Source organism: Hevea brasiliensis, chromosome 5, assembly GCF_030052815.1.
Source record: "Hevea brasiliensis isolate MT/VB/25A 57/8 chromosome 5, ASM3005281v1, whole genome shotgun sequence".
Taxonomy (NCBI): Eukaryota; Viridiplantae; Streptophyta; class Magnoliopsida; order Malpighiales; family Euphorbiaceae; genus Hevea; species Hevea brasiliensis.
In genome coordinates, this window is record NC_079497.1 from 106589797 (window position 1) to 106611043 (window position 21247).

The following is a 21247-nucleotide window of genomic DNA, read 5'->3' on the forward strand; positions in this document are numbered from 1 at the left end:
CTTTCATCTGCAGAGTCTCAAAATCCCTCCTTAATGCTTGGAGCTGTGCACGCTTCACTCTAGAGGATATTTCTTCTTCATGGAATACCAAATAGCCTTGGAGGTTTCAAGCTTATTTTTATTCAATAGACTTGCAGCCTTTATAGACTTACATCAAAATAGAAATATTGAAAACTGAGGCTAAAAATAAGGAAACGTGACCATGTTCTGCAGAACTACTTCCCTAAAGACTAGGAATAGACTTGACTTAGAAGGCTAAAAACAAATTAACAAAAGAGACGTACAAATAAATACAGCTATTCAACAGTTTTAACTGGATTCTGACACAGCAACCTGAACAAATATAATTATTACAAGTCAAAAGCATTAATTCCACACACTTTGATCTGAAGTGCCTGATCCATCATCATAGCATAAGTTGTGTTTGTGTTGGATGGTGGAGCTCTGGTGACCATCATGTAGACGTTGTTTTCTGGCATTCCTAGAGATCTGGTGGATGAGGATAATGGATTTTGAGATTGAGACTGATTTATATAATTTCCACTGGTCTGCAAAACAGAATTACCGTTAACAAGAATTGCAACGGAACTACTGGTGGAAGCAATGGTTGGAGAAGTCACCATATTGTAGTTATTTTCGACAGCTACAAGAGTTCGAAATTGTGGGCTAGGCACAGAGTAGACACAACTAATGTGCACATCAAATTCGCACTCGTTGCACCTATAAAGCCAATGGTCAGAACCAGGGTTTCCGCACACATCACAGCGAAAACCATTGCAATTTTCATATGGAGAAGAGAACTCAAGCTTTAATCGATGTTTATGTGATGCAATGCACATGATGCTGTAAGAGGGATTCTTAAGCATAGCGTGTGATAACGGCAGGCGCAGACACTGCAATTGTAGCAGAATCCTGAACCCTGATTTCCACAGGCTTTGCATTCAAAGGATGGCAAAAGAAGCAGATTCATGTCATGGCCAGGTTCAGCTGGGTGCTGATATAATCTTGCCATATTATAGCACGCACGGTGGAGAGAAAAGGAGCAAGCCTTGCAAGTGTAGAAATCCTTGCCAGATAATATATCCTTCTTGCAACCCGAACAGGTTGTGGTGCCTGTTCGGCTAGTATTATCGAGTTCCAATGGATGCTTATGACTGAAATGATTATACTTGGGCTTTTCCTCTTCAGTTCTGATCGGACCCATCTCTCTTCCTTCTGATTCTTGATGCAGCACATATCATCATGGGTTATATAATTTGAAATGAAGGGTAGCATGGGGCAAGTGAAGAAACCAAAGGTAGTGTATGGACACTAGTCATAACAGTTGATTTCCCATAATTGAAGTTACCCTTTTAAAGAATTTTGAGTTTTAATTTCTTAATTTAACATTACGTTAGATCGATCAGCACACTGTTATATGGATCATCAGCAATCTTTTTATAATAATTAATGTTGCTTTCAGAAGAAACTACCTAGACCTTGCCTCTGATGATGCCAAAGAGAAAATGTAAATCTCAAACACTGGAATTCTAACATTATGGGCTTGGAACTTTAGGAATAGGCTCAGATAATGTGTTGGGGGACGTCGTCTGGGAAGGCGTAATGTCCCTGGATCGATGAATTTGAGGATTGATGAGATGGTATTTACTGTTTTTCCTAGAACTGGCTACAAATCCATGTATAAAAGAGACGTGATAGTGTTCGAGAAAGCAGATCATTCAATGCAAGAATCTAATTCATTTTCTCTCCAAATTCTTTCCTGTCTTCTTCTCCTTGTTCCTCCTCCTCTTTCTTTGTTTCTTTTTTTTTTTTCACGTCTGCCAAACATTCTCACAAGTCAGTCCTGCATTCTGATGAGCACAAGTCCTAAGAACAAGGCTAGACATTCTGGGGGCATGATTTTGCTTATTGAGGTACCTCATTGAAGTCGATGCATATTCCAACTCAAATAGCTTGCGCTTAATTGCTACAATCTCAATATTTCATTTGGGCTTAATTAATCTTGGGTTAATCTTATTAATGGTGACTCAAATTGTAATTTACTCAATCACTTTGTGGTGATCAAATTTCAAATTGTTACACAATCTATCTTATGGTTAAAATTTATATAATTAATAAATAGTGGAAACGTATATTATATGATATAGTGTGTATTAATAATTAAATTTAAATGGTAATTTAAGTTTGATTTTCTATTAAAATAATTATATAAAATTATTTCAAAAATTGAAATTCTAATCAAAACATTATCAAACCAAATTGAAATCAAAATATTAAGGACTGAAATGAAATAAAACTGAAATATTGAAAAATCATATCATAATAATATTAAAATTTCGATTTGATTCTAGTTCTTAAGTAGACTCTAAATAAAAAATGAACCGCACACCCCTATTTGGTATAACCAAAAAAAAAATTTAAAGTTTTTGAATTTTGTTTAATTTTATTTATTTATTTATTTATTTATTTTCATTTAGCTTTGAATGTTATTTAAATTCAAAACTTTATATTTTTAAAGATAACTCTAATCAAACTAAATTGGAATAAAATATTGAGAACCGAACTGAATCAAAACTGAAACATTAAAAAATGAATCAAAATAGTGTTAAAATTTCAATTTAATTTTAATTCGTAAGTAGACTATAGATCAAAATAGAAATTCACATCCCTATTTAATATAACAATAAAAAAATTCAAATATTTTTTTAAAGCTTAAAAATTTTGTTTCATTTTTTTTCTCATTTATGTTTGAATGGTATTAAATTCAAAATTTTATATTCTTAAAAATAACTCTAATATCATCCAGAATTATGTTTCATTCTTTTAATTTTAACAAAATTATCCTTTTATATATATATATATATATATATATATATATATATATATATATATATATATATATTATTTTTTAATTGTAAAACTTACATATACACTCTAAAATTTTAAAAAAGTAATATTTTAATTATAATGATGTAGGTCTCATAATTTAAACATAATATTTTCATTCTATTCAGATATTATATATCAGCGCCACAATTTTAATTTAAGCCATCTAATAAATTTATAACTAACTTTTAAATAATGAAAAATTAATAAAATTAAAATAATGTGACAATTGCAAAAGCTAGTAAAAGAGTATTTAAATTTTTTAAATATATAATATATAAAAAATATTATATTCTTAAATATTTTTTTCATGAAGTGTCACTATTGTTTTTAATCTAATATATATTAATATTGTTTACAAAACAATGACTTTCGATAAAAATATAATCATTAACTTACCTATAATTTATGCAATAAAATATATAAATTTTATAAAATTGAAATTTTTTAAAACAAATTTATTTCATTTTACTTAAATAAATTAAAGAAATCATAAAAACTTTCAAACAAAAAAAGAAATCATAAAAACTACCTAAACTAGTTATAATGACACCAAAATTAATGAATTAGGTATGTAATTACTATGAAAACAAGAAAAATGAGTAAACTATGAATGCTACAAACTGCAAGAATATATTAATTATGAGATTTTATTAGGTGGTCTAGGAGCATATATTTATTTATATGCTTCTTTTCAGACAATGAAATAAAGCCACAACATATAATTTATAAAATAACTAAATTTTTGTGAGTATATAGCATATTAAAAATTAATGTATAGAGAGCATCTTATAATTTTCCACTAACGACTTATTTCTAAACATGAAATGCCTATTTGGCATTGAGTTTGTATGGTTCAAACTGCTTTTCTGAATAAAAGCATCATTTTAAATGTTATTAAAAAAAAATAATTTGTAAAAAATTATTTTATTATTTTAATATTTTTATGACTAAAACTTATTAAATTTAATTTCAAATTATTTTTTAATACTCTTTAATCAATATATTTAAAAAAGTGATTTTATCAATAATAATTACAATATTAATATCAAACATGCCTAAAATGTAAAAGCATAAGTGCTCCAATGTGGGTCTTGACTTAAGCGTACAAATATTTGAAAAAGAAAACAAAAAATTATAGATGGTGGTGATAAAGTCCAAAAATTGGCCCAACGAATTGATATTTTACAATCCGTCTAATTAATGTGTGACTTATAGGGGATTAAAGTTAAAAAAAAAAAATTAAAAGAAATAAACAAGTCCCCATCCTCCTGCCCTTTATATTTTATCTTCCGGTAATATTTTATAATAAGGGTAATAATATTTTTATACACATTAGGTAAGGGTGTGATTCTTTGCTTTCGTAAATAATTAGTCATATGCATTGAGATTGCCCATATTATTTATTATTTTATTTAACATAATTTAATATATATATATATATTTTGTATTTTATATTTTTATAATTATAGTATTAATATATAAATTTTTTAATAGTAAACCGTATAATTTTGTGTTTAATAATATTTTTTTAAAAAAAATATAATATTCAATTTTAAATTTCAAAATAAGTTGATTAATAAATTATTTTTTATTATTTTTAAAATTAGTTGATATATGCCGATAAAAATATAAACAAAGTAGAAAAAAAAAAGAATATGTTATATGTCAATTTTTAAAGTATTATTATTAAAGTTTTTATTTTTTAAAAATAAAAAATATTTTTAAAATAAATGTTTAAATTTTATAAATAATTTTATAGCAAATAATTATTTAAATATATATTAATATAATTTTATAAAAAAAGATAATTTACATTTTTCCTAATTTAACTAAAAATAATTTTTTTAGAGATATATAATATGATAAGTAGAATTTTATAATACCTAAAATTGTAAACTTAAAAATTTTAAAATTCTTAAAAGATGTTGACTCTGTTCAGCAATATTAACTATTTTAGTAGTTGTTAGCTATTTTAGCAGTTGCCTACTGTTTTACTAGCTATTAACTGTTAAATATTAACGGTTAGTGGTTAACTATTTATATAATAATTTAAATAATAAATATTCGATAAAAATAATTGTTGGAATAGTTGTTAAATATAAAAATAATTGTATCATCTTGTTGACCTTATTTAAAACGCTCTCTCAATTTTTAAAAGTTAGAAATGATAGTTTTTTATGAACAACTTCTTCAACTTTTAAATACTACTATATACGCTATGTTATCGAACAATATAAATAAGAGAGGTAATGTTACTATAGTCAAAATATTTAAAACTATTTTAGAAGTTGTTGCCGAACAAAACTGTAGAAAAAGAAATTTTAGATAATTTTTTTTTTAATGAGATAAGATTTTAACATCTGAAATTCAAAGATTTTAAGTCTTCTTATTATTTTAGGTCTTATTATATATATATAACCTACTACATATATATGACGTAGGGATTATACGTATGGCTTGACATGGTATTGCCAAACTAATAAAAAAGCCAATAATGGAGTTTCTACTTCTTTTTTGTCAAAAGAAGGTGTAAGCAAGTTGGAATATATTAACGATTTGTATCATAAATAATATATCAGAGGTTAAAATTCATTAATTTAAATTTTAGTTAGTTGACGTTTGGTTGTTTTGAAAATGATATATGATAATGAAAATATATACATATCTAAAAATTGTATTTAAAAGTAAATGTTATTTAATTGTTTTTAAATTATTCAAATATAAAAAATATCACAAAAATTTAAATCATTCTCAAATCAAATAAGAAAATTAAATTACCAAGTAAGATTTATCATATTGAATTTTTTTTTTTAAATTTTAAAGGAGTTTAGAAGTCTGAGTTTGAGTTTTTTCATCTAGTAACAGGGACATATCAGCTTAAAGAGAGAGAGCTATCTGCTTCTATGTAATCCATCAGTTTTTATTCAGCCTATTTAATCTCCTTTAAATACTAAAAGAATCAATAATTAATTATATTCTATGAAGGAAATTTCCAATGATCAGGAAATATGGCAGATGAGATACAAGAGAGTTAGAAAAGATAAGTAATGATCCACTAAAAGCCGAGACTTTGTTAGCTGGCCACTAATAGCCTAAAGAAAATATTTTATCCCTTCTTCATCTCCAACCACAAACAGATGGGTGTGCCTGAGTTAACTTATAATTTACGGGAAATTCTCCTTTAGATTTGGTCTATTCTAAATCTAAAATATAAATAGTGAGACCTATCCATTTAATATGTGATTCCACTATTTATTTTATGTATTGAGTCGTAGTATACCAAGAAAAAGCCTTAATTTTCATAGCAAATGTTAATTGTCTTGCCGGCCTAATTTTATATTTAAGTAAAACAAAGGCTAGAATAGAGAGACAAAGAAATTTCTCCTTGATTCGGACAAGTCTAAGTTTCCAAGTTTCATTGTGCTTTCCAACAACATTTTTCTTCAGTGAAAGTCGAAATATCGCCTTCATCCCTTTCTTGGTCTTCGATTAAGGTTTTGTAGAATTATTGCATCAGTTCTCATGCACTTTTCTCAGTTAATCAAGTGCTTGCTACTATTAGCCCTCTTGGTTTCCTGTCTCATTGAAGTAGGATGCCTTAGTTTTAGATATCCAAGTTTCGAAACTGATAATGAAACTGATCTCATTCGACACAATTCTTACATAGTTCTTAATGCAATTCAAGTCACACCTGATGTTAGTGGAGGTCCTATCACCAATTTGTCTGGACGAGCCTTTTACAAAGAACCATTCAGGCTATGGGGCAAAAGCAAGCACACAGGTCGGATCAGAGCATCTTTCAATTCCACCTTTGTACTTAATATTAGTCCTCGAACCGTTCCTGGAGGAGAAGGTATGGCATTTATCCTTGCAGTAGATTCCAATCTCCCAGAAAATAGCCAAGGCCAGTGGCTTGGGATTGTAAATGCAAAAACAAATGGGACTTCTCAAGCCAAGATAGTTGCAGTAGAATTTGACACTGGGAAGAGCTATCCTGGGGACGTTGACAGTAACCATGCAGGCTTGGACGTGAACAGTATTTCCTCGATTAAACAAGTTCCTTTAGGTATCTTTGGTATTAATCTTTCAGCAGGCGTTGATGTAATGGTACGGATTCAATATGAAGAAGAAAATTTGACTGTTTTCATCGGAGAGGATGCAAGGAATCTTGTATTTTCTGAGCCTATTGATCTATCTGCCTATCTTCCAAAGGAGGTTTTTGTGGGATTTTCAGCTTCAACAAGCACTTACACAGAGCTGAACTGTGTAAAATCTTGGGAGTTCTATAGTTCAGATATAAATGAGGATCATAGTCTGTTGTGGGTTAAAATTGTGGTTCCTATAGGGGCAGCTTTGTTGATTGGTATTGCCTTTTTCTCGTGTTGGAAATGGAAATCCAAAAAGAATCGATCAGACGACGCCTATCCAAGCATAGAAGAAGAGATAAAAGGATCCTCAATGGCCCCTGTGAAGTTCACATTTAAAGAACTTCAAAAAGCAACAGGCAAATTCAATTTGCAGAACATGCTTGGGAAAGGTGGATTTGGAACTGTCTATAAGGGAATCTTGAAAAATAAGGAAGTAGCAGTCAAAAGAATCTCCAGAGAGTCAACTCAGGGCAAGCAAGAATTCATAGCAGAAGTCACAACAATTGGCAACTTCCATCACAAGAATCTTTTAAAACTAATTGGATGGTGCTACGAAAGAAGTGAATTCCTCCTTGTGTACGAGTACATGCCGAATGGTAGCCTAGACAAGCTCATTTTCAGTGATGAGAGGGCAGAAGTACAAGAAAATACATTGAATTGGGGAAGAAGGCTCACTATAATATCTGGAGTGGCGCAGGCATTGGATTATTTGCATAACGGTTGTGAGAAAAGGGTACTTCACCGAGACATAAAAACCAGCAATATAATGTTGGATTCAGAGTTCGATGCAAAGCTAGGAGATTTTGGGCTCGCTCGTATTGTAAAGCAAAGAGAACAAACACACCACTCTACAAAAGAGCTTGCAGGCACAGTTGGTTATATGGCTCCTGAGTGTTTTTTCACTAGAAGGGCGACAACTGAAACAGATGTTTATGCCTTTGGTGTACTTGTTCTGGAAGTAGCCTGTGGAAGGAAGACTGGAAACCAAAATGAGCAGAGTGACTATAACAGTAGAATTGTTTGTTGGGTGTGGGAGCTTCACAGGATGGGAAGACTCCTTGATGCAGCAGATCAGAAATTGAATGGGGAATTCGCAGAGGAAGAAATGGAGTGTTTGCTTATTCTGGGCCTCGCCTGCTGCAATCCAAATCCGGAACAAAGGCCCTCCATGAAAACTGTATTGCAGGTTCTTACAGGGGAAGCACCTGTTCCCGAGGTACCAGCTGAAATGCCTGCTTTTGTGTGGCCAACCATGCCAGCACCTGTAAAAGAGTCAGATTGCCCTCTCACTGGAAGCCAACTAACTCCATTTTCAGAAATTAGAGGGAGATGAACTAGAATTTACCCAGGACTAATCAAAGGTATTGTTGCTTTAATTAGTAGAAGTAGAAGGCAAGATCCTTTAAGGAAAAAAAAAGTAGAAAAAAAAACTAAAATAATTGCAAATTCTATAAAACATGCTGAGCTAAGTTAGCTGTTCAGCCTTCTCACAATGGATGCAATGACTGAGATAATAACTGGCTACAACTTTTGCTTTAGTTGTCAATTTTCAATTTCAAACTTCATATTTCAGAATGTTTTCAATTCCAAGAAGCCTCAATATATGTAATTTGCTACCACCGAAGGCCAATTATTACCTTCTTTCAACTTTCACCAATACATTCATCCTGAACATGTTTGGGGCAAGTCTAGGTCTACAATTATGCTGAAAGCAACTAGATTGTTGATGCCAAATGCCTGGATTCTGAGATAATTAAGCAGTATCCAGGGGGATTTGTATCATTAGAAAATTTCCCCTTAAAACTGTATCAGACACATGCTTATTCTTTTAATTACCAATCTCCCACGTATTGAGTGCGGTTTAGTTATTATTAATGCCACAGGCTACATTTCTTTACAATCTATTCTAATGATATAAGCACTCACCATCAGACACTTCAGAATTACATTTGCTAATGTAGAAACCACAATTTTTTTTTTTTTTTTTTTATCTGCCTAGCCAAAGGGCACCAAAAGACAAAAGTGATTGGTCACTGTATATAAACGTAGAAAATGTCTTATTCATCCGGAACAATTTTATATAAGCGTACAACATGGAGTGGAAGTGGCCAAAATCAATTTCCTTTTGCAGCAAGAAATTGTTGAAGCTGGTTTATACTGCATTTTGTTAAATTTGAAAGTTCTTGTGCATAGCAAGTACTGCCATTTTTGCTTTGGTTTCACTTAGCTGATTTTCTGCCCTGTGTATTTGTTGATAAAGTAGAGAGATTATTCCAGCACAGCCATAGATAGGGTCTTGAGTGCCTCGTAGCATAGGGAATTAGCTGCTGACGCTCGTAGATGACCCGGGAGTTGCTTGTTAAACCAACAAATTAAGATTGGTGAGCAACCATGAAAAAAAATATCATCTTATTTTTTATTATTAAATTATTTTTTGACTCTGCTCAGAATTTAAATTTAAACTTCACATATTAATGTTAATTACTACCAATTAATCAATTAAAATTGTAACACAAATAACATGTTAATGTTGAAAACTACCAGTTAAATTAATATTACCTGGAGCATTTTGCCAGGATTGCTTGCATAATAGATTTTGTGAACGCATGCAAAGCTTTCAGGATCAATGGAAGGAAAATAAGGGGAGAAAATGCAATCCAAAGGGCATCTTCTTCTCAAATACTTGCAAGCAGCACAACGACCATAATTCATTCTCAAGAATCTTGAAGGGAAAAAAAAATCCAATCCAGATGTTTTATATCCAATCTCCTATTTACTGATATACAGGAAAGAGCATTTGTGTTGAAGCAAAACACATTTTATTTTCCAACGGCTAGTTTTCTGAGAATGGAATGAGAATCTAAATGGTGGAGATAATCAAGGATGCAGGAGTGGGATTAGAAATTAGAATTTGACAAGTTTGGATCATCCCCTCCTCTCCCTTGGCATGTTTAGCTTGGCTCACCAATAAAAAGAAACCATAGCATTGCTTTTATAATGAAAATATTTATGTCTTAATTCTTTTGTGCAACGGGAAAGAGCCTATTTGGTTCATCTTGGAAATGAATATTTAGGCTCCATTTCCCATTTTTAGCGTTTTGAGTACTTAGAAAATTGGTCTATAGAAAATATTTTTTAATCAAAAGTAAAATTGAAGAATTTTTTAAAAAATTGGCTTCCTCTTCTATTAAAAAAAGTTTTTTTTTTTATTTTTTAAATTTTAATAATTTTATTAAAATGTCAAAACACTTATATATACATTACATAAATATATAATATTAATTTGCCATTACAACTAAATAACAAAAAAATATTTTCAAGAAAATATTTTATATATAAATTATTTTTTACGAAATAAATAGTCTTCTTAAATCTCAAAATTCTTACTTTAATTTTTTTAAAACAATAAATAAATAAAATGTTGTGTTTAATCTTTAAAACTATACTTAAATATATAATCGAATTCATTATAAATTAAAGTTATCGATAAGGCAAAACGTTAAATTTAACCCCTTTATTTTTTGGGGAAGTTTAATTTAACTCATTTTCAATTTTTGTTCAATTTAGTCTAAAAATTTCAATCTAAGCTCAATTTAGTTTAAAAAATAAAATTTATGAGCTAAATTTCTTGATTTTAATATTAAATTTCTTAATTTCTTGATTTAAACCTAAAAATTAAAAAACTTAACTTAATTTTTAGACTAAATTGAGTTTAAATTGAAGTTTCTAAACTAAATTAAATAAAAAGTTAAAAATTGATTAAATTGAACTTCTCCAATAAGTATAAGGGCTAAATTGAACTTTAAGCCTTATCTCTAAACATAAGAATATTACAGAAATATTTAATTCATTGTGAATAAAAATAAAACCATATTTTAAGAATTATATTCTGTTTTCAATAAGTTATGGTCAAGTCATCCATTAAATATTTTCAAAATAGTGTGCTCAGTGAAGGAACACAGACTTGGATTCACCCACGGCCCAGGCCCAAACCCATAAAAAGGAATTTGTCTAGTGACTGATTTGCCTTAGAAAATGTGGAGCCAATTGATATCTTTTCATTACAATGTTTCACACAAACTCACACACATACCTATGTACTTAATTAAATTGACATCTTATAAATTTAATTATTCAATTTTTTTTTTAATATTGGAATGATTTTTTTAATAAATTATTTATTTGTATGACTTCCTTGAGCATGATAGTTTCTTCTCTTCTTTTTCACATGTAAATATTGGTTAGATTGACTATTTTTATCCTACTAAATTTTTAGATATGAAACTCTTAACAGTTTGAAAATTAATTTGAAAATTTTATTTGAAATATTCATAATATTTTATATGTTGATAAAAAAAATTTATTAGATTCGTCATTGAACTTTGCCCCCCAATATTCGTAATAATAACATGAGTGGATTCACCCACGGTAAATCTAGCAAGGTTACTCGTATATTGTCAAGCCAAACTTTGAAGTTCAACTCTATAAGGAATTAGGAATCTAGTTGTTCCCCTCGGTCAACCAAGGTTGTCTATTGTGATGGCAAGAGCCTCCACAACAAAAATCTTTAATTTTGGTAGTGGACCTATCTGTTTAGTGCCCGTATAAAATAAGAAACAAAAGTGTTGAATTGAAAAAATGCCATATAAGCAAAAAAGTGACGGAAAGATAAATCGACAAGAGTTGCTAAATAACTTTATACTTGCATCGATGAGGTGCGACCCTTCACTACGTCATATGAATCATAACCAACCCTAACACTAATCAAGACCACCATGTTAGAAAATCTATTTGGGATTAGCAATGACACCACATTTATATTTGCAAGAGATGGATATTGTTAGGATAAATCGCAACGAAATAAATATTTATTTGAGCTAATGGGTGTGACAATAAAATTATAAAAGGAAATAAAAATTTAGAAACATAAAATATACGTGGTTCAGCGTAATGCCTACGTCCACAAGTGAAGGGAACAGAAAATCAACTAATAAATTAAAAGTGATACAAAAAAAAAAAATCACTCAAATCCCTGAATCCAATTACACCCAATAACCTAACAAATACATAACCATTTTCTCTCAAAATTTTCTATTTTTGAAAGATTAAGCATTGGTCCTATATACAGCTATTCAAAGTTGGCGTAAATCAAAATGTTTGTTTTGCCAATCCATAATTCACAGCTAGGGTTTTGCTAGCTTCTAATCATAGCCAAGAAAATGTTAGCTGTATATTATACAATTCATTTTTAAGAATTAGTTGTATATTATACATTTCTTAATTAAGAAGAAGTAGTAAAGTCTAATGGAGTGTGGGACCAACACTTATTTGCTAAAGACAAGAAATTGATAGCTATTGGGTCAAACTGCCTTGTTTCCAATATTTTGCCAAGCAATTGCATTTCTTCAAAATTAAGAATTCTTAACCATTAAGAATTCAAGGCACCGCACCAAAGAAATCTCCACCTTGACTTGAATCCTCTTTTTCTGAATTAGAGGATTTCTCTCCATCTTCTCTAAAATAAGCCCTCATGGGCAAGCCCAATTATTAGATATTCTAATCAGTCCAAGCAATGCTTGAACTTGCTCACTGAAAGAGCCTTAGTCAATATATCAGCTAGATTGTCTGCAACATCAATCTTCGTAACAAAAATATTGCCTTGTGAAATAATATCTCGAACGAAATGGTACTTCACATCAATGTGTTTCATCCTTTTATGGAACATTTGATCATTGGTCAAGTGAATAGCACTCTGGCTATCACAATGGACAATAGTAACTTGTGAATCCAAACTAAGCTCACCAAACAAACCTCTTAACTAGATACCTTCCTTTACAGCTTCAACCACTGCCATGTATTCTACTTTTGTAGTAGATAATGCAATTGTAGGTTGTAAGAACACAGTCACCAAGGCTAAATACATAACTTGTGATGAATCTTCTTTTATCAAGATCACCTACATAATCTGAATCAACATAGCCAACCACATTGCCCTTACTTTTTCCAAATTCCAAACAAGCATTAATAATACCTAGCAAATATCTCAAAATCCATTTCACAACCTACCAGTGCTTTTTACCAGGATTAGATGTATATCTACTAACAACACTAACTAGGGCAAGTGCAAACCATGGCATACTTAATACTACCAACAACATTGGAGTAAGGAACATATGACATGTACTCAATTTCTTTTTCAAACTGTGGTGACAAAGCAACATAAAGTCTAAAATGAGCAGCAAGTGGAGTACTTACAAGTTTAGCATTTTTCACGCCAAAGTGCTCTAACACTTTCCCAATAAAATTCTTTTGAGTCAGATAAAGTCTATTTATAGTCCTGTCTCTCCGAATCTCCATATCAAGAATTTTCTTGGCTGTTCCCAAATTTTTCATCTCAAATTTACCACTTAACTCTTTTTTCAACATGTTGATCTTTGACATATCCTTGGCAACAATAAGCATATCATTAATATAAAGCAACAAATAAATAAATGAGCCATTAACAATTTTTCTAAAAGACACATTGCTATCATATTGGCTCCTGGAATAACCATGCCCAACCATAAAGGAATCAAACCGCTTATACGATTGTCGAGATTGCTTCAAACCATATAATGATTTCTTCAATAAGCAAACCTGATTTTCTTTACGTTCTATCTCAAAACCCTCGGGTTATTGCATATAAATTTTCCTTTCAAGTTCACCATGCAAGAAGATGATCTTAACATCCACTTGTTCTAACTCTAAACCATGCATAGCAACTAAAGCAAACAGGGCATAAATAGAGCTATGTTTAACAACAAGTGAGAAAACATCATTAAAGTCAACTCCTTGTACCTGACTATAGCCCTTAGCCACCAACCGTGCCTTATATCTGGCATCTTCAATACCTAGAATGCCATCTTTCTTCTTGAAGATCCACTTGCAGCCAACAATCTTTTTATCTTTAGGTGGTTTTATCAATTCCCAAGTTCTATTCTTATGAAGAGACTCTACCTCCTCCTGCATAGCAATCAACCACTTAGCAGAATCATCATAAGAAATGACTTTTGAATATGCGAAAGGATCACCATCTCCTTCCATTTCTTGTGCAGTAACATATGCAAAAGTGACATGATCTGCTAAACTTAAAGGCTTCTTTTTCTCTCTCTGTGGCTTATTTTTCTCAATTGAGTGCTCCTCCTCCACTTCTTCTATTGATTCTTCTACTTGCATAGAAGTGGGTAGCTGAACTGGGCTTTGCTCTAAAGTGTTTTTTTGTGAAGAAGATGTATTCTCCACCCAATCTCAACCTCCACCTACTTATCTGAATTTTGCACTCCTGTGTCAAAAGAACCAAAAGAATCCTTCCTTGGGTGAAGTGTGGAAGATTCATCAAACACAATATCCCTACTAATAATAAACTTAGGTGACTTAGGATCAGGATACCAAATTTTATATCCTTTTACACTAAGAGGATAACTAATAAATATTCCCTTTTTAGATCTAGCTTCCAATTTTCCATCATTGACATGGACATAAGCAGGACAACCAAATATCCTCAAATCACATTAATTAGCAAGGTTTCTAGACCATACCTCTTCTGAAGTTTTACAGTTGATTAATGCAGATGGAGAACAATTCACTCAATAGCAAGTTGTAGAAGCTGCTTTTGCCTAGAAATCCTGAGATAAGCCAGAATTTGACAACATACACTAGACTTTTTCTATTAGAGTTCTGTTCATACACTCAACTATGCCATTCTGTTGTGGAGTTCCTCTAACTTTAAGATGTCTTACAATGCCCTGATTTTTGCAAAATTTGTTGAACTCATTATCATAGAATTCCAACCCATAATTAGTTCACAGGCACTTAATCTTCTTGCCTGTCTGTCTTTTTACTACTCTTTCCATTACTTAAAAGTAGCAAACACATCATTTTTGTGCTTAAAAAAATAAACCCATACCTTCCTAGAGTAGTCATCAATGAAGGTATGTACTAAGCACCACCTTTTAAAGGAATATGTGCAGGCCCCCAAAGATCTAAATGGATATAATCCAAAGTACCTTTAGTTTTGTGAACTCCTATATTGAAGCTGACTCTCTTTTGTTTGTCGAAAACACAATGTTCATAAAACTCCAAACTTGATGTACTTTGGCCACAAAGAAGACCCCACTTGCTTAATATAGTCAAGCCTTTCCCACTCATGTGTCATAGCCTCATGTGCCATAACTTGGTCACATCTGAATCTAATATAGAAGTGGTAATTGTTGTTGTGCCAATGACTACAAAACCTTGTAGCACATATAACCTACTAATTCGTTTGCCTTTCATTACAATAAGAGCACCTTTCAAAACCTTCAAAACTCCACCTTCACTAGAAAATTTGCAACTGTTGGCTTCTAGAGTAGATAAAGAGATGAGGTTCTTTTTCATATCTAAAACATGTCGTACCTCAGTCAAAGTTCTAACCACTCCATCATGCATTTTGAGTTTGACAATACTAATACCAGTAACCTTATAAGGATGATCATTACCCATCAATACAACTCCGTTGTCTATAGGTTCATAAGAGGAAAAACAATCTCTGTAGAGACGTATATGATATGAGCAAGCAGAATATAAGATCCACCCTTGTCTAAAACTGGTACCATTATCAGTCACGGCATAGACATGACACTCTTCCTCATCATTTGTAACACTGGCTTCAATAAGATTCTCATCTTTCTGATTTGTTTCTTTATTCTTATTTTAAAGCTTGAAGTAATCAGCCTTGATGTTCCCTTTCTTCTTTCGATAATTACAAGTCATATTATTGTGTCTAGATTTTGATTTCAGTTTAGATCGACCACCACTACTAGAACCTTTTGAAGTGAACCTTCCTTTGACAATTAGGCTCTCAGCTAGACTATTTTTATCACCAGAAAGCTCTTTATCAATCTGGTCTTTCGAAAATAATGATTCTTTAACCTCCTCTACAGATAGAATTTTTCTACTATAGATTAAAATCTCTTTGAAATTCTTAAAAGATGGAGGTAAAGACCGTAACAACATAAAAGCTTTATTTTCTTCTTCATACTTAATATCCAAAATTTTCAAATCCATAAGAATGGAATTAAATTCATCAAGGTGTGATTTTAGGGATGTACCTTTTGCCATATTAAGCATGTGTAGGCGATGCTTCACAACCAATTTGCTAGTGAGGCTTTTTTGTCATATACAAAGGCTCGAGTTTCACCTACAAGTCTTTAATAGTTTTCTCATGGATGACTTCACGCAAAACCTCATTCGACAAGCATAACTGAATGGCAGCTAATGACTTTTCTTCTAATTTTTGCTTCTGTTCCTCTATCTTTGTGGCAGGTAATTTATCCTTTTCCAATAATGCTTTTTGTAACCCGTTCTATGTCAAAATCACTTTCACCTTGACTTGCCAAAGGGCAAAACCAACATTGTGATCATACTTCTCAATATCAAATTTTGTAGTTGCCATAATTGATCCAAAAATAAATATCAAACCAACTCTGATACTAGTTTATTAGGATAAATCACAGCGAAATAAATATTTATTTGGGCTAATGGGTGCGACAACAAAATTATAAAAGGAAATAAAAATTTAGAAACACAAAATTTATGTAGTTCGGCGCAATGCCTATGTTTATGGGCGAATGAAGCAGAAAATCCATTAATAAACTGAAAGTGGTACAAAACAAGAAAATTAATTACTCAAATCCCTGAACCCAATTACACTCAATAACCTCACAAATACATAAACATTTTCTCTCAAAATTTTCTATTTTTGAAAGTTTAAGCATTGGTCCTATATAGTGCTATTCAAAGTTGGCTTAAATCAAAAGAATAATTTTGCCGACCCATAGTTCACAGCTAGCATTTTGCTAGCTTCTAATCATAGCCAAGAAAATGTTAAATTCTTAATGAAGAAGAAGTAGTAAAGTCTAATGGAGTGTGGGACCAACACTTATTTGCTAAAGATAAGAAATTGACAGCTATTGGGTCAAATTGCCTTGTTTCCAATATTTTGTCAAGCAATTACATTTCTTCAAAATTAAGAATTCTTAACCATTAAGAATTCAAGGCACTGCACCGAATAGACATCCTTTGATGTCAAAGCCCCATGAAACATTGTGATCCTAAGAAAGCAAATGGACTCCCAAAAAGAAGTCTTTTCAGTGCTTTATAGAGTCAAACAACCCACAAGGATTCTCCCATGTTCTAGATAACTAAAGTTAGAAACTCCCGAGACATTTTATAAGAAAAGAAAATTATAAAAACAAACTATAGGAGTCATGTTACAAAGAAGACAGATTTTTTTAATGCTGAAATAATAGCAACCGCATTAGAAAAAAGAGACATATGACAAAAATTATGTGCCTTAAAATTAGCTCTTTTTATTGGCTCTTTGAAAAGAAGTGGCAAAAGTTGTAAACCACACTCTAACTGCTTGAGAAAAAGGACAAGAGCTTTAATGTCCTTCCTTACTTCTGAACAACCAAAGAAATGAATATTTATCTTTAACCTCTAAAAGTTAGAGGTAGATGAAAAGGCATACTTGGCAACTTTTTCATCTAGTTTATCAAAATGAACCTTCAAGATATCTTAGAAAGGTGTTCTGAAGGCACTATTATGAAGGCTCCATAAAAGAAGAAAAAAACAAGCTTGAATCTTTAACTATATGAAAGAAGAAAGGAGAAAGGAAGTGTACCTTAAAAGGGGACTATATAAAAGCATATTTTTTTAATTTTTGCCCTAAGAAGAAGTAGTAAGGAAAAAGAGAGAACAACGGAAGAAAAGGAAAAATAAAAAAAGAATAAGAAAGAGAAGGGAGAACGCAATTTCTACTGGAGAGCTGCTACTAAGTGACGTTCACTTGCAGTTTTCAAAGTTTTGGGCTCTCTTTCATTTGGATTTTTCTATTCTTAGTCTATTTTATGTTTCCTTTATTAGTTTTATTATTTCCTCTTGTAAATTTTACCATGATAGAATAGTTTTTTTAAGATTTCAAAGTTAAGTTGTAATATTTTGAATTTATTTTGTGGATTTGAATTGAGTGTTATCTAGATTTATATAAATATGAGTTTTGATTCTTTTTCTTGTGTGCTTTATGACTTACCTAATTTTGGATCCTATTGGATCTAAAATCTTTGATTGACGGACTGAAAGGTAAAAATCATTAATAGATAATCAAGGATTTGAACTTAAAAATACCTAGATTTAGAAATAAACTAAAGATTTAAGATGATTCATTAATTGATTACAAAACATAATGGGTTTTTAAGTGAATCAAATATCATACGAAAATAGGTTTGGTTTTCTCAAAATACTCTTTGATTTTTGAAACATATATCAAAGGATTTCATAATCAATCACCTTTAAACTATATTTTCTCTTAAAATTGGATGAACTAAGATAAATCCCAATAGATTTAATTTATAAATCTCAACTCTAAAATTATTTTTACTATCAATTAGTCTTTGTTCTTGCTTATCAATTATTAATTTAGTTAATTTTTACTCAGATTAAGACTTTATTTACATTACTCATTGCTTATTTTCTATTTAAATTACTGCATTTAATTAATTTAATTCTTCTATAAATTGTCATTAGTATAAATAATCAAAACAACTATAGTCTAATACTTAAATACAATTTTTCTTGGGAACAATACTTTACTTATCATTTTATTATTTAATACAACCCGTATACTTGTGGATTACACGTAAAAGATTAAAAAAGTCTATACTTATTGATAAATTACGATATCAATATTCTATCTATTAATAAATGGAGGGATAATGTGATAGTAGAAAATTGATATTACCAATTTAATGGAAATGAAACTAATCCCATAAAGATAATGAGCTAAATCACATGATATATATTTTTTTAATTATACTAAATCTTTTATTCTATAAAATCATCTTTTATGTTAATCTAACCAATAAAAATTTATTATAAAAAAATCAATATTTACTTTAACTTATTGAAAAAAATAAATAAAATACAGGCAAACTAATTTTTTTTTTAAACAAAATAACAAAATGAACGTAATACAAAGAATCAATTTATTTTAACTTTTAAATAATGGTTTTACCCATTTGCATTTATAAAAACTCATTATTATTATATCCTATCTTTTATTTTATTGCATTTGACTTAAGAATTAAATTAATATTATTCATTAATAATTAGATCAACTATACATATAACTTTTCCTAAAAACATAATTTAACTAAAAATATAATAATTTTTATATAAATAAATATTATTATCTATAAAATTAATTAAATTAATATTTTAATATAAATATTATATATAAATTATAAATTATAAACAAATAAATATATCAATAAAGTTTCTTAAAATAATAAGAAGAGTATTATAAATATTATAATTAATCTTGAAATTTCAATTTTACTAAATAAATTAAAAGTTGCAGTTTTAGTTTTATGAAAAATATGAACAATAGAATCTATAATTTATGAATATCAAAAATAACATTGCAAGAAAATTTTTCTTGCATAAATCACTTGGTCTACCATAGACTTTAGATACAAAATATATAATTAAGACCTATCTATTAAATAAATGAGTTCTACGACTGAATTTAGACAAGAGTTTCTCTATAATCAATATATCTTAAAATTTTCTTGTAGGACCTCTTGTTTATGATGCTAATAAGTCTTCTTTCCAAATCCATCACCACTCAAGCTGTATCTTTCACTCTAGCTTAAGATTTCAACTATTAATTAATAGCTTTAGTGGTTACCACAAACGTTCTCATCAAACAAGCATGTTACATCTTTGATTTTATTTCAAAAACAAAAATTCAAAATCAATTTTATTAATTCCTAAAAATTTAAATTTTAAATTTTAAGTTTTCATCCTTAAATTTTAAAGTTTACAAAACTCTTGCTTTGCTCTCTAAATTAAAAATCTTGCACTTATAATTTAGGACCATTATATACATATTAATTTTGTTAATGAGAATTGATTTCGTTAGGAAGACTTAATCAGTGTTTTATTAAATTTGAGAGTTTAAACCTTATATATTATCTTTTTTATAAGTTATTTATAAATTTTATTATAATCTCTCAATAAAATTAGTAGTATATCTTGGCTGACCCTAAATTGAGAGCTTCTTTTCACTTAAATTTTTCGTTTTATATATATATATATATATATATATATATATATATATATATATATATATATATATATATATATATATATATATATATATATTTTTTTTTTTTTTTTTTTTGAAATAAAAATATGTATATTAAATTAAAATTTTGAGATTAAGCCTTTTTAAGTCAACAATAGATAAGGCCCGAAGAGGTTGCTATTGTAATTGGATAAGGCAGCCAAAAGGGATTCTCTCTCTCTCTCTCTCTCTCTCTCTCTCTCTAGAGCAGCAGCCAAAAGGGACTTTACTTTTGATCTCAGATGGGCCGTTGGGCAACGTTAGATGAATGTGAAGGCATCATCTGTTCTTAATTAATGAGAAAATGATTCTTCAAGACAGAGTAATAATGTTGTAAGGGATATACCGCAGTATGCGCTATTTGCGCTATTGTGATCATCATTTATTAATTTATAATTTTTTTTAAAATAATATAATTATTAAGAGATAAACTTACAATTTTCTAGTTAAAAATTATTTTTAATTTGTATTTATAATTTTATAAAATTTAACATTTTAAAATACTATAATTTTAGGAATTTTCTTATTTAATGAATTCTTTATTTATTAGTTAAACACTAATCTAATATGACAAATTAAAGATTAAATAATAGCTACTTGTCAATATATATATATATATATATATATATATATATCCTAATTAAACTAAATAAATAGTATTGAAAAAAAATATAGTATAATATTGTTTAATATTAATAAATTAAATATATAAAAAATAAAAAATCAATTTTAATTAAAAATAAAATATAATAATAATTTAGTATTATAATAATAAAAGATTAAATTTAATTTGTTATTAAAATTTAATATATTAATATAATATTATATTATATAAAAAATAATAAAAAACTGTATTAAAAAATATTAAACCATGACTACGTATAACAAATGTAGATAATAGGCAAGCATATTAAAAAATAACTAATATTTGTAAAATAATAATTTCCCTATCCAGAAAATTATAACCTATTGATCTACTCGTTAAAAAATTACAAAAATTTTGGAC

At 29.5% G+C, this 21247-nt stretch overlaps 2 protein-coding genes and 1 long non-coding RNA gene across 3 annotated transcripts; 1 reads left to right on the forward strand and 2 right to left on the reverse strand.

The window, feature by feature from the left end:
• Positions 1-104: 104 nt before the first annotated feature.
• LOC131180260 (uncharacterized) lies at positions 105-766 on the reverse strand. Its single transcript, XR_009149053.1, has 2 exons — positions 621-766; positions 105-548 (listed from the first exon to the last, which is right to left on the reverse strand). It is a non-coding gene; the product is annotated as an uncharacterized LOC131180260 (long non-coding RNA).
• Positions 767-808: 42 nt separating this feature from the next.
• LOC131180142 (protein VACUOLELESS GAMETOPHYTES-like) lies at positions 809-1204 on the reverse strand. The gene has a single exon (XM_058147761.1). It carries the CDS (start codon positions 1202-1204, stop codon positions 809-811), a length of 396 nt encoding a protein of 131 aa, XP_058003744.1.
• Positions 1205-6411: 5207 nt separating this feature from the next.
• On the forward strand, positions 6412-8370 carry LOC110661554 (probable L-type lectin-domain containing receptor kinase S.5). Its single transcript, XM_058147869.1, has one exon. It carries the CDS (start codon positions 6412-6414, stop codon positions 8368-8370), a length of 1959 nt encoding a protein of 652 aa, XP_058003852.1.
• Positions 8371-21247: the final 12877 nt, after the last annotated feature.